This window comes from Phlebotomus papatasi, chromosome 2, assembly GCF_024763615.1.
Source record: "Phlebotomus papatasi isolate M1 chromosome 2, Ppap_2.1, whole genome shotgun sequence".
In the NCBI taxonomy this organism is placed as follows: Eukaryota; Metazoa; Arthropoda; class Insecta; order Diptera; family Psychodidae; genus Phlebotomus; species Phlebotomus papatasi.
The window spans coordinates 51,445,886-51,461,268 of NC_077223.1; the positions used below are offsets into that span (position 1 = coordinate 51,445,886).

The following is a 15,383-nucleotide window of genomic DNA, read 5'->3' on the forward strand; positions in this document are numbered from 1 at the left end:
CTGAGATATACCACTCCAAACTTTTTACCTCTTCTACTGACAGAATATATGATCTCATCTAATATATTAAAAATATTGCATTTCAAACTTAGCACTTAGCGAAATTTGGCACACTTACCCTGTCTTAAATTTTTTTCAATGCTCAAAAATTGAAAAAAATACACTTTAAATTGTTTTTCAAAAACTGCATTATCCTGTTACTCAAAACATTACTCAATAAATCCAATTGTGGAAAAAATTATTTCATGTTTTTCTTGCAAATTAGATTAAAAAAAAAGGAACAGAAAATTCCATTTTTCTGTTATGCTTTTCTTTTGTAAAAGACATACGAAAGAGTTATTTGCGAGTAGCCCTAAGAGAAAACTTTGCTGTACAGAAAGAAAAATAATAAGAATATTACAGCCGCCTAGAGGAGAGAAGGGTAAATCACATTGAATATTTACTGATAAGAGTAGAAAAAAAATCAACAGAGAAAAATATAGAGATAAGTTATAGAAAATTTCATAAGGAATAAAGAGATCGATAGAGGAGAAATATGATATTGGAACTCACTTTAGTCTCAATAGCCCTTGTTTCATGATCCTGAAAATGGAGTTTCAGCTTGGATTTGCCATCATCACTGGATCCACGCAACTGAGAGAATTTATACTGCCACACAATTGTGGCATCAGCCCCCTCAGCAAGACTGAAACCATTTTGCCAGTCCAACGTCAAACCACCACCCTTTCCATGGTGGGACACAGCAAATGTTTTCCGCTGAAATAACACAGAAAACAGAGAGAAAGAGAATGGCACATGATTTATCATTCAGTTAAAAATTCCTCCCATTCTAACTAAATATTTCCCATATTCCAATTAAAATTTTGTATACTAAAAATCTTTCAATTCTTGGCTCTCTGCGGAAAATACACAAAAAAAGGATCAACTTACACCCAATTTAATGACACTGGTGACAATTGCTGTATTCCAGCTGTTTTCAATCCTAAGCAACTCCTGACGGGTCTCAACACTCAAATACCGTGGCTCATGACCAGAACTCTGCAGTAGGAAGCAATGCTGTCGTGAATCAACCGTTTCTGACTCCTTCACGACACGAAACATCGTTTGGTAGACTTTGTAGGCGACAGTTGCCTTCGACAATCCAGCCACATTAACCTGCAATCCCACCAATCAATTTTACTATTTAAACTTGTAGCTTTCCTCTCTCTTTCTGAATATTCAGCGACAATTCCCAAAACAAATGAATGTCGATTTTCACAAAATATTCCTACACTGATTCATTCAATACACAATACCACTTCAGACAAACACTGCCATTCAAAATATCACCCTTAATTTGCATTTTCAATTTAATCCTGAGAAATTCAAGAGTGCCACAACATTATTTGGAAGAATTTTAGATAATATAATGTTTGACTAAAATAAAATTAACGCAAATATCTTGCTCTATCATCAAATGAAGCTCCGTCGATTTGATCTCTATAGAGCTGAAGCCGCTGGGGCATTTAATGTTTCGTATCGAAAATGTAGTCATAAATATCGATTTGCATACTCATTGATTTGGTCTCTGTAAATGTTATTCAATGTTGAATGATTTATAGAACTTTCTCATACCATCAAAAAGACCCTTTTTGGAATTTTTGGGGTAAACAATTGTTGCTACATTTCAATATATCCCATATAGACATTGTCTCCTAAAGAGTACATCAACGATAAATCACTCAAGAACAAAAGAACTATCATATTTCCAAATTTATTTTAGTATAACTACAACATTCTTCAAGATTTTGCTGAATTTTAAGGGTACCATAGGCAAGAAAAACATTGGTCAATAGAAGACACTATAAAGGAATCTCCCACTTCATAAGTTCAATATTATCCTTCAAAAACAGTTTTTGCAACATGTGATCGAAATCATGAGCCAAAAAATTCACGTTGTCACATTCGATAAATAAATATTTGATAATAATACTAATATAATTTGATAATTTGATAGTTTAATAATAATTTAATAATAATAATAAATATTTTGAGTACTAAAGGCCAAAGAAAAAAAAAAGTTCATTGAAATCGGTTAATAAACATCAGAGATAGAGTCCGGTCAATTTCGGTCAGGGGATGACATTAGCTCCGGAAAATGCGACCGGTTTTAGTGTAAATTTTTCCCTGTTTTCGTACACATTTCACTAGATATCTCCGAAACTACGTTTAGGTTGCCAATTTGGGATTTTTGGTTGCCTATTCAATATTAAGTTGGCTTTTATTTTGCTTTTATATTTTTGCTAATTCATTCTACACTGACAGAAGACAGCTAATAAACCCAAAAGTTTTTTCGGCGCGCTAGAAACACATGGGAAACATAGGAAATGTCATGCCCCTAATTTCAGTAGTAAGGGTAAGGTCGGAGTATAGTGGGGTGGGGTAGGGAAGGATTCGACCTATCGTCAAAAAAATCTCGATCTCAGATACAAAATTTCACCGAAATCGCTTCATAAACACGGAATATATAGTCCGGTCGGGTTATTAGGTGAGATTCTTAACAATCTCACCTACTATAATCCTAACAAAATTTCATGTCGTCCGATCGACCTCAAATTTGGCCAAAATGTGTTTCAGCACTTCCTGATCACGAATATATATGTGGCTAATTTACGTTCCCGGCCGGCCGGCCGCTCTTTGGAGCTTAATAGCTCCTAAACTAAAAAAGATATCGACTTGCGGTTTTCGGCAAAGGTTATATATCGGGTGAAAATTGCAACTTGGTGCATAGACCCCCCACCCCCCACCCCTCCTTCCGCCATTTTGAAGACCCCCCTTTTTTTGTGTTCTCAATAGCTCCGCCCCTATGGCATTCAGCGGACTCAAATTTTAGTATGTTATAGCTGGGCCTTAGAGCTTTCCATCAATACCAAACTTAAGGTCCCCCGACCCCCCTGACCCGAGCTATAAGGGTCCAAAAAAAATTTCTTAAAATGGCCATAACTCCGGTTCTAATTGTCAGAATTTAAAAAGTGAGGACTTTTTGGAAAGCTCTCGTGAAATGCCACTTCTCCTTCTAACATCGCAAGTTCATAAAACGACCGCTAGGGGCGCTTTTTTTAAAAAGAAAATTTTTAAATCTTAAAAGTTAAATAACTCAAAAATTCCATTGTGCATCGGGCTGAAAATTTAGTATGTTGTAGCCGTTGATTATACCTATCAAACAAAAAAAACCTTAAGTCGATCTAAAACCCCTGACCCGAGCTATAAGGGGTCAAAGTTCGAACATTGACCGGCCTCTATCTCCGGTTCTAATTAACATAGCGACCTAAATTTTACCTTTTTGGTTTCGTCTCGATGAGCACTTTCAGATGGAAGTTCAAAAAGTCACCACAGGTGGCGCTGTGATAGCGTCAAAATTCATCGAAATTCAAAGTCACTTTTCTCAAAAACGGCATTGTGCAAGTTAATGAAATTTTAGTATGTTGTAGTCCAGTCTAGGACGTTTCCAAAATGGTGCGTATGCGCGCTGTGGTTTCAATAGAACCGGAGATATGAGGGGTCAAAGTTCACGAAATTCAAAAAATCATATCTCCGGTTCTATGTGACCGATTTTGATGAATGAGGGCTTAAACGAAAGATCTCACCAAATGCTACAACTTTCTAGAATGTTTGAACTTCGTGGGACCAACACCATGGGCGCCACAGTCGAAAAACCAATTTCAATATCACATAACCTCAATTATCTCGACTGTCGCTGAACCGATTTTGATGATTACTTCAACATAATTGTAGAGCACATTTGTCTCTACATTTCGTCCATACATCATTTTCCGGTCAGACTACGCTATCACTCCGATTTTGCCGTTTAAGTGTGAAAAAATTGATTTTTCCCATAATAACGCTTTGAAATCACTCAGATGCCAATTTGACTGCCTCTACTCCACCAAGACACTTAAAATAGGGGTTTAATAGGAAAGTCCCGCAAAATACAACAATTCTTTGATTTAGTTGAAGTTCAACAAATGAACACTTGGGGCACTCTGGATGAAAAAACGAGTTAAGAAACAAAAAACCTCGCTTATCTTGGCTTCTGAGTAATCGATGAGTTCAAGTTCTACGGCAAAATTATAGAGAACATTCTGGTCTACATTTCACCCATATATCACTTTTCTGCCAGTTCATCCAAATCCTTGACATTTTGGTTCAAATACAAAACTTGTATAATTTCACGAATTTGGTTCAAGATAACTGAATGGCGTCTCCCTACTTCAGCATCAAATCGAATTTGCATGCACTCCGAGTTAGCTCACGTTAAGAATCTCACCTACATAAGCCGGTTAGGATTATCTGTCCCTTTTCTTTTATAACTCGGGTCAGGGTAAGAGAGGTCAAAGTGCGACCCACTTATTGAAAGCTCTTGACCTCAGCTACAACACTAAAATTTAATCAAAATTTGAATGTTCCGAGATATTCGAAGTCCCGAGATATTCGACAGCGAAGTTTCGAAAATCGATTTTTCGAATCTTTAGGCCCATTGAGAAAAATCAAAAGTAGATTTTGATTCTCCAATAGTGTCTTGGATAAAAGGTAAATGGAACTCTATTTGCACAAAAAGTCGTTGAAGTTCGAAGAATTCAAATTCAATTTCGAATTTTCATACTAAATTTTCGAACAAGTTGGAGAAAATTTATCAAATATCACACTAAAAAGCTCGCAAAAGAGTTACTCAGTGATTATGGAGTGATTAAGCAATGGGACAAGAACAGTAAGCGTCGTTGTTCTGTTTTATTCCTCACAACAATATGAAGACCGTCACATTTTGACACTTGAGCACTTCGAAATTCGAACAGGATGTAACTTAGGCCACCTTGCGAAAGTATTAAGGAGTAAGAAAGTCTCTTTTTCTGTACAGAAAGATTGGAGTGATTAAACTTTGAACTTCGAAATTCCAAGATGGTGATCTTTCGAGGTCATAGTAATTTTGGACGAAATGTTCACCTGTGATTGCAGGGAGTAAGAGAAAATAAAAATCTTAATATTGAAATGATCGACTTATGAGGGGTCACCGAAGACCGATAAGATTAGATTAGATTACAGTGAGGGCAGTGTCTTGCAGAACCGATGCACCCAGTCGGCGAATTCTGTAACAGTATGATAATGTCATATGACAAATTTAATATTTTTTATGTAGTAAAGTCGTAAAAACTAATTAAAAATCCGACACATGTCAGTTACTGTGAGCTTCACAGAGCTGCTTACAATGGATATCAGATGTGCATTGGGCTTTAATGGTGTCCTATTCCAGAATATTGACCTATCCAGAATTCGTATGAGCCGTTTTAGAAATAAACCAAAAAAAACATGGTTCTGGAGCGGTTGGAGGGGGGTGGAGGAAAAAAGCAAAAACGTTTGGAGACATTGTTTTTTGTATTGGGGGTCACCGAAGACCGAAAGTTGATATCTTTTACCGTTTAAGCTCCAGGACGGTGACAAATTAAAAAAAAACGGATTTTATAACTGCTCCCTCTTTGAGTTCGAATTGTAAAATTCAAAGAGAAGAATGTCAAATTTTCGTAAAAGAAAATCATACAAGTTTACAGAGAATTGTAGCACTCTCCCCATAAAAAAAATCCTCCCTAAGGAAATTTCATCAGGGGATTCCCTATAGAAATTTCACTAGGTACCAAAGGAATTTTCCCCCATAAGTCTCCAAGATCACCCATCATAGGACTTTGAGTGGAATTGCTCGAGAAATTACCCACTAAAGAGTGGAAATTTCCCAAATAGAGCATATGGGTTTCCATTTGAATTTTCTTCTTTCGGAAAACATGGTAACTTCTTAGGGAATTTTAATTAAATTCCTAGAGAAATTTCTATATGCAATTTCCATTAACGTTCTCTAGGATTTTCCACCGAAGTTTCGATATTTATGACAGAACTTTTTTAACTAAAATCTCCGACGATTTCAACAACGAGAAATAGAGTGGAACCTCAAGAAAAATTACCCCACTGAGGTGTCGAGATTTTACAAAGGGATCCCTTTAAATTCCCTTGAAAAATTTTCCTTAAAAAATCCCTCGGAAAATTTGGCTAGTGCCAAGTGAATTCCCGATGAATTCAAGGGGAAATTTTATGGGGAAATTGCTAGCGGCATTCTTGGGGATTTAAAGGGGAAATTTCCTCCCAGTGATAGGGAAAATACCCTGGCCATTCCCAGAGGATTCCTATAAATTTTCCGAGAAAAGTCTTCGAATTTTCCAGACCGTTTTCGAAGATTTCCCAGGGAAATCAAAGGGAAAAATTGTATTGTATTTATTCTTCATCTTGATTGTGACATTTCCAACCTTCCCTGCGGCCATCGCCGTCTTAGCGTCGGTGACCAACCTCAAGAGCCAAAACGATGGAAAAGCTCTATCACGGGTTGTATAAGCCAAAGTAACATTATTTGTCTACAGATCTTTCATTAAATAAGAACCATTGAATAAGAATGTAAGAGGAGGAAAAATTTCCCGTAAGAGGAAAATTCCTTCCGGAGATACATGAAAATTCCGTGGCGAGTTCAGGGGAAATACTGGGGGAAATTCTGTAAAAGTTAAGCTTATACTTCGGGCGGGATGGTTTTATGGTTGCAAAGTTCATATAGAACATCGAATATTTCATAAATCAATAGGGGAATTCAAGCAGCCGTGTGAGGGAGCACCATACATGAAAGTCATCAACTGAGTAACAAAAAGGATAAGGTAAAAAAGAGGGAAAAAAATTGAAGACCTAAAAGAAAAAGAAGTACAAAGATAAGAAATAATAAAAGAAAAAAATCAAAGAGGAATGAAAAATGTGGGGATTTTTTAAGGTTTTCCCAAGGATTTTCCTGGGAATTATCCTCAAGTTTTTCCGATATTTCTCGAAGAGTTCCCAAAGATTTCTTTGAGAAATGTCCCCTAGTTTTTCCGACCCCTGACTTTTTCAGGGGAGTTCACGGGTATATCCCTGGGTAAAATCTCTAAGTTTTCCTCACAATTCTTCGGAAGTTGGCCGAAATTTCCTTAAGAAAAGTCTCCATTTTTCCGTGTCATATTATCGAAGATTTCTCAAGGGGAGAGAGAGAAATCTTATCCTCCGAGCTGGGGAAGATTCCCTAGGAAGTTGCGTTACATGCCAATTCAGCTTTGTTATTTGGCCTCCCCCAACTTTTCCCTAAGTACCCGTTGGAGAATTTTCAGTAAGGGAGTGTTGACACTTCTTGGAGATTTTCCTATGGAATGGTGCGGATTTTTTTATAGGACTACTTGCACAATGTCATTGATATTCGAAGTGTTCGAACTTAATTTCGAATTTTCAAACTAAATATTCGCACAAACTTACGAATCTTTGTGAAATATCAAAATAAAAAGCTGTTAAAAGAATTACTCAGTACTTTACTATCTTTTCTCAGTACTTTAAATCTTTTCAAAGAAGTATAAAAATATCTAAATGAGTACACTTTAATGTTGACAAAATAAATAAAATGACTTCAGAATGCTTTCTGCAATTCTCTCAAGGATACCCTTAAATAACTAGAAGCTGTTGTCAAGAGAGAAATACCTAGAAATTGAGTGTAAAATTCCATTTCAAGCATACACAATACCTCATGATATGAATTAACTCAATTGAATTGCTCTCTCGCAAATCAATTGAATTGAATGCCTTTTCTAAACCCTTCTAGCAACATATTCTCCATATATAAATTGTATATATATAACAACATTCTATTTGTGAGGGTGGGAGGTGAAAGATTGAGTCTTACCGGTGGTGAATCGAAGAGCATAACTTCAGTGCCTTTGAGAACAAGGAAGCGCGGCTTGTAGCTCTGCCAGGAAAGATTTGTGCTGATGACACCCTCATTCACCCATCCCATATACTCAATTCGTTCGCCAACGGCAAAATTTCGATTGTAGAGCTTCATCTGGAGATGTGTAAGACCAACAATGTTGTCCGTGATATATTTAAGCCATTGACTGAGGATGGCTAGATCATCGCAGTGGATTACACCGGTGGAAACCCCATTTAAGCCACGCACCTCAAAGGCATTTGGTCGCAATTTGTCCGTCCCAAAAATGTATCGCGTGACATAAGCCATCATAAGGGGTACTATAAAGAATTTTTTTTATTTTCAAGATTGGTTGATGAAAAAGGAGATGGAACTGATTTTCTTCTACATGGCCGAATTCACTTAAAGTTTAGCAAAACTTATCAAAAGAAACGAAAAGCATCTTAAATCAAAAATAAAATTTGAACTTCAACAAACTCACCTGAAACAATATCCACCCACTTTTTTTCTGGCTCTGAACACACAGATATAGGTCGACTGTTACTGGTTGATGACTTCCAACCTTCATCAGCCTTCAATTCAGCACACGTCGCGTCATTGTCCGAGTCAGGAGTCTCTTTGGACACTTAAAGCCAAAAAGAACAGAGAGGGAGAGAAAAAAAATGGAAAGACAGGGTTAAAAAGATGTGAAATGACCAAATGAAAAATTTATTCCACATTCTACCACTAAATCATGGGAATTAACAGAAAAGAGAACGACAAGAGAGAAGGTTTAAGGGTTGGGAATATATGAAAGAAAAATAAATGATGGAAAAAAAGGCGCAGAAAGGGGAGGTTTGGGGAAAGAAATTTAATCAAACGTGATGATGTTAAACACGAACATTCCTCTTCAATTCTCTTTGATTCACTTTCTCACTTTCATCCAGCTAAACAACCAACATAATTATTATTCCCACCTTCTTAGTCAGAACAACCGTCAGAACACTCAATTTTATGCAGAACATGATTTCAATTTCAGTTAAAACTACAAAAAAAATGTATTAAAGTAGAGATCCAAAATATAGAGTACCACACTAGAGAATTTCATATTAAAATTTTAATGTGATTCACATTAATTGTTGCTGATATGTGTCCTAATGTGCAATTTTCGTCAAGAGCTTTTAGAAATCGATTCATTTAGTGATAAAAAAAGTGAACTCGAGTCACAAAAATTGGTTTAAATAGATTAAAATAGCATAAATACGATTGATAATTAATGAGCAAATTAATGAGAATTGAGCAAATTTATGAGCATATTAATTTGTGCGCCACAATTTCCTCACCAATTTATTCGTGAATAAATTGTGATAAAAAGTAGTGCTAATACCTACTATTTATCGCGCACGAGATGGAGAAAATACAAATTACCTTGAAAAAAATCTGTGCAGAGAATAAGTAAGAAAAAAGCTAAACAAAAATGTGTTCGATCTACATTTTATATTCCTTCATAAACTTCTAGGATTTCGTGGTCAAATAAGATGATGGCCGAATTAATTGAGGCTGTGCATCATGAAACCGTCATTTGGGACTACAACTGCCGGGAATACAAAAATAGAGGAAGCCGATCTAATGGTTTTCAGTCCGTTTGCGACAAATTAAGTCACCAGTCTCCAGAACTCACACTTCAGTCGGGATTTAGGTGATATTGGCTCCCTCATTTTCGTAGTCTTCTTTTGAAAATAAAGCCCTACGATTTGAAACAGCTCTTTAAATTCCTCCGAAGTCATCCGGGGAAAATTATTACACATATTAGGTGAGATTCTTAACAATCTCACCTACTATAATCCTAACAAAATTTCATGTCGTCCGATCGACCTCAAACTTGGCCAAAATGTGTTTCGCCACTTCCTGATCACGAATATATATGTGGCTATTTTACGTTCCCGGCCGGCCGGCCGGCCGGCCGCTCTTTGGAGCTTAATAGCTCCTAAACTAAAAAAGATATCGACTTGCGGTTTTCGGCAAAGGTTATATATCGGGTGAAAATTGCAACTTGGTGCATTGACCCCCCACCCCCCACCCCTCCTTCCGCCATTTTGAAGACCCCCCTTTTTTTGTTTTCTCAATAGCTCCGCCCCTATGGCATCGAGCGGGCTCAAATTTTAGTATGTTATAGCTGGGCCTTAGAGCTTTCCATCAATACCAAACTTAAGGTCCCCCGACCCCCCTGACCCGAGCTATAAGGGTCCAAAAAAAATTTCTTAAAATGGCCATAACTCCGGTTCTAATTGTCAGAATTTAAAAAGTGAGGGCTTTTTGGAAAGCTCTCATGAAATGCCACTTCCCCTTCTAACATCGCAAGTTCATAAAACCACCGCTAGGGGCGCTTTTTTTAAAAAGAAAATTTTTAAATCTTAAAAGTTAAATAACTCAAAAATTCCATTGTGCATCGGGCTGAAAATTTAGTATGTTGTAGCCGTTGATTATACCTATCAAACAAAAAAAACCTTAAGTCGATCTAAAACCCCTGACCCGAGCTATAAGGGGTCAAAGTTCGAACATTGACCGGCCTCTATCTCCGGTTCTAATTAACATAGCGACCTAAATTTTACCTTTTTGGTTTCGTCTCGATGAGCACTTTCAGATGGAAGTTCAAAAAGTCACCACAGGTGGCGCTGTGATAGCGTCAAAATTCATCGAAATTCAAAGTCACTTTTCTCAAAAACGGCATTGTGCAAGTTAATGAAATTTTAGTATGTTGTAGTCCAGTCTAGGACGTTTCCAAAATAGTGCGTATGTGCGCTGTGGTTTCAATAGAACCGGAGATATGAGGGGTCAAAGTTCACAAAATTCAAAAAATCATATCTCCGGTTCTATGTGACCGATTTTGATGAATGAGGGCTTAAACGAAAGATCTCACCAAATGCTACAACTTTCTAGAATATTTGAACTTCGTAGGACCAACACCAGGGGCGCCACAGTCGAAAAACCAATTTCAATATCACATAACCTCAATTATCTCGACTGTCGCTGAACCGATTTTGATGATTACTTCGACATAATTGTAAAGGACATTTGTCTCTACATTTCGTCCATACATCATTTTCCACTCAGACTACGCTATCACTTCGATTTTGCCGTTTAAGTGTGAAAAAATTGATTTTTCCCATAATAACGCTTTGAAATCACTCAGATGCCAATTTGACTGCCTCTACTCCACCAAGACACTTAAAATAGGGTTTTAAATGGAAAGGCCCACAAAAGACAACAATTCTTTGATATAGTTGAAGTTCATCAAATGAGCACTTGGGGCGCTCTGGTCGAAAAAACGAGTTCAGAAACAAACAACGTCGATTATCTTGACTTCTGAGTATTCGATGAGATCATGTTCTATAGGAAAATTATAGAGTACATTCTGGTCTACATTTCACCCATATATCACTTTTGTGCCAGTTCATCCAAATCCTTGATATTTTGGTTTAAATACAAAATTTGTATAATTTCACGAATTTGATTCAAGATAACTGAGTGGCGACTCACAATTTCAGCTCTAAATCGAATTTGCATGCACTCCGAGTTAGCTCACGTTAAGAATCTCACCTACATAAGCCGGTTAGGATTATCTGTCCCTTTTTCTCTACACAATAGAGAAAAATATGTCCATATTTTATAGTTTTTCCTACACAAACGTAGGCAATTTGCTTCAATATGGACATAAATTTCTCTAGTGTGTAGATACCATTAGGAGCCAATCTCTCGCCCACAACCTCGTTCTTCTTGTTTAACGGGTCCTTTTACACGACATAAAAGTAGCGTACAAGAGGAAAACTTCCTCTTCTTCATTAAAATCGCATATTTTCGCTCAAACGACTGAAATGCTTCAAAAACAAAAACACTCATCTGACAACCCGTGTGCCATCGTGACATTTAGCAATTCTAGCAATGTGTCCTAACTAAATCAGCGATTTCGAGTGGTTCTAGAAGTTTCAATGCGCAAATTTTCACTTTAACTTTAATGTGAAATTTTCTAGTGTAATAACTCCGTAAAGTCTAGACACCCTTTGATTATGGCCCATTCGACGGTGACTTGCTTTAATATGGTAGAGACTGGGGCAAAAAGTCACAAAACGGATATTTTATTTTTTTAGAAGCTACCCGAATGCTCCATAAATTTCTAATTAGTGCAGTTTAATAGGAAATTTATCGCTCTACAACTTTGTTAAAGTCATTTTCCTCTATTTTGCAAGGAAATACATTTATCGAGCCGTTTTCTAAAAAGTAATTTTGTGACCACCAGTATCAGGCTTGGGGTAAAATTATTTATTTTTTTTTTTATTGTGCTTACACTCGAGTCCTTTTCAAGTAATTATATGCTTTGCGTTTATGCGGCCACCGCCGTCTCATATTTTGATATCATATTTTATCATATTTTGATTGGCTTTAATATGGGCTACTGTAAATTTAAAAAATACCTTAGATGACATATTTTCATAGGAAATTATTATTCCATTACACCTCTGTAGAATAGCGTTTTCTCTATCTGAACAAGAAAGCGCTTTTCAAGTTATTTTCCAAAGGCAATTTTTAGCAAGAAAATTCTATTTAACGTAAACTTTAAAATTCTATTTAAATTTGCCAAAGAGTTGTCGAGTAAATGTCAATTAAGCGCAGAATAAAAACAAAACAAAAAATAATGGAAAGAAGTGTTTTGTGTTCTTTAAATATCTTAGATTACCGTCGTTGCGGGTGACTTTGCACTCGGGGGGTGACTTTGCACTCGGGGGGTGACTTTGCACTCTGCTGTCCGTAAGACTTTCATAAATTCTAGCACTTATTGATGGTCTTCGCCGATCCAGTCTACCATGTCAAAGTATATAGGGATATGTTATGTACCAAGTAAGGTACAATGATCCCCAAAAGGATTCTTGTAGTTTCAGTAATAGTCAATGAAATGCTAGTATAGGTATTTTGTCAAAAAACGCCTCCGTAAAAAAGTTATCTGAAGGTGCAATTCCAAAATCGATTTCAGAGTAGTAAATTGCCCAGATCCAATCTAAATTTATCTGGCTAGAATAATCCACTTCGATTTTGTTCATTATTTTTATTAAAATACTTTATTTTCACTATAATTTTCCTAAGAACGCATGATTTATGTTATAAAATTGCATATAATGGCCTTTCTAAGGGTTTATTATAGAAGTATTTGGCTAAAAATTATCCAATTTTGTGGGAACTTAAGATAAAATGACCGAGATCTACAAGATGGTATGGTCGCCATTTTGATTTGACGTTTCTGTCCGCCATTTTGAATAACTGTCAAAACAAAAATCTCATCCGATTGAGCTGAAATTCTAGTATGTTCTAGCTGATACCAAGGCCTTTTCAGAACATATAAAAAATCCGACCTAGGTCAAGTTATTGTCTGGATATAGGGGCTCCAAGTTCAAAATTTTGACATTTTCATGAATACAGAACTATAGGGAGCTTCTTTTATCAAAACTATCACGAAAAAGACAGCGCTATCGTTAGGCGGTGAGATCAAACAAACAAAAAAAAGAAAAGTAATGTTTTTGTTTATAACAGTGCATTATTTAATAATCTTAAAAACTGTGTTCGGAAAGATGAAAAATAAAAAAAATAATTAAATGCACTTTTCGTTTATTTTTTTTTAAATTATGTTAGAGTAAAAAAATATATAAAATTAAAGCCTCAAGCATTTTTAATGGTTGCTGAGGCATTTCCTTTAGGCTTCAAATATTTAAGATTAAAAAATAAAGACCGCCAAAACATGAGTATTACAAAATTTTAAACTTTGAGCCTCTGTATCTAGGTAAGTACATGACGTAGACTGGAACATAGATACGTTTTGAAAAGGTCTTGACATCAGCTGCAACATACTAAAATTTCAACCCAATCGGACCAGTTTTAGGGTTTGACAGTTATTCAAAATGGCGGAGAGAAACGTCAAATCAAAATGGCGACCACGTCATCTTGTAGATCTCGTGCATCTTACCCTTAGATATGAAGATCTTCATTGTCGTTTATTACAGAAATTGTTGATTTTTTAGTGTTTATTACAAAGTGCAAAGTCACCCGCACCTTAACCCCAGTGCAAGCCTTTTTTCTTGATTTTTTTAAACATAGTAAAATTTTATAAAATTAATGCTAGTGGCACAAAATCCATTCATTAACAACTGAATACAAATAATTTTACCCATTCACCCCCCTCCTTTCACTTTAACTATCCACTTTTAGAGGGTAAAGTTGAAAAACAGCGAAAAAACGTGCAAAATCACCCGCAACGACGGTATGTAAAACTCGATAGAATTTTTATTCTCCACAGTGTATACATTGGATTATGTATATTATTTAATTTTTTCGGATCTTCATCACCATCACTGTCTACAACAACAAGCGGCGACACATGGCAATGACGTTTCTTTTCGCCGTTAGACAACAGAAATTACTTTGATTTCTGTTACTTTTTGCCCCATACCTTTTAATAATTTTTAGCCCAAGTGGTCAAGTGATCATTTTAAAAGGATTTTTGGAGAAAAAAATCTTTAGAAAATGCTAAAACAGATAGCGGCTTCGTAGTCAATGAATCCAAATCATTTAGGAAATATTCACCAAGTGCATCAATTTTGGAAAATAAATAGGTTAAAATTGATATATGTTGTAAAGTAAACATTTCAAAAACGGGACTAAAAATTTTAATATTTTTCTATTTTCTAAATTTCATGTCCGAATTCTAAGAAACTTACGACATTGAAGAAGATCTATGAAGGCTATCTATGAAAAAAATTGAAGTCGCTATTTTATTTATCTTGAAAAATATTAAATTTTGACATTTTCGATTTCTGACTTTTTGTCCCAGCCCAATTACAATTTGCCGTAGATTTTTTATTAAAGTCTCAATTTCCACCAAAGGACCTCGAGTGTAGAACTCATTTAAACTAAATACTTGAACTCCTATTATTAATTAAGACATTTCATTTTATAGAAATCTGATATCGAAGTGTGAAATCGGGAACGTACATTTAAAATAATTAATTGATCTTATTTATCAAAATATTAAACATTACATTATTTTTGTAATTATTCCAAAAAGTTTTTTTTTGTAATTTTAAACTATCTTGATAAAATAATAACCATATTGCGCTGTAAACTTTAAAGTCATCTCAACAAAGCAAGGAATGTTCTACATTATTTAATTAAGCTCACGCTGTTTCCTACTTTAACTCAATTTACTATATTCGCGTGGAACATCCTAAGAATCTCTGTGGTGCTGTGGGATTTTCACCAGAATTATTTCTTGCTTTCAGACAGTCTGTCGAAACATTTCTACAACTCCATTATCGAGGTAATTGAGTGGTACCGCTATGAGGAAGTTTGAATTCAAAAGAAAATTATCAAAAAAAAAATCTTCCACCAGAAATCACGGAATAATAGTTTTTCCAGCAGTGGTAAAAAAAAACATCTATGAATATAAATCGAAAATTCACAATTCAATGGTTTTCAATTTTCCACACAAGTACCCATAATTGATAATACCACGGAAGCTATTGTCCCGATTATAATCACAAAATTAAATTTTACATAATTTACTTCATAA

General features: G+C 35.7%; 1 protein-coding gene across 2 annotated transcripts in view; it reads right to left on the reverse strand.

Moving 5' to 3' along the window:
- LOC129801510 (gamma-2-syntrophin) overlaps window positions 1–15,383 on the reverse strand; it is a 49,971-nt gene that overhangs the window by 5,572 nt on the left and 29,016 nt on the right. The window contains exons 4-7 of one of the 2 annotated variants that reach the window (XM_055846624.1): window positions 8,271–8,414; window positions 7,766–8,109; window positions 931–1,155; window positions 553–756 (exon numbers count right to left, since the gene is read on the reverse strand). In XM_055846624.1, coding sequence (XP_055702599.1) covers window positions 553–756; window positions 931–1,155; window positions 7,766–8,109; window positions 8,271–8,414 — 917 coding nt within the window. The remainder of the gene's footprint in view (window positions 1–552; window positions 757–930; window positions 1,156–7,765; window positions 8,110–8,270; window positions 8,415–15,383) is intronic. The other variant, XM_055846625.1, reaches the window with a different exon arrangement.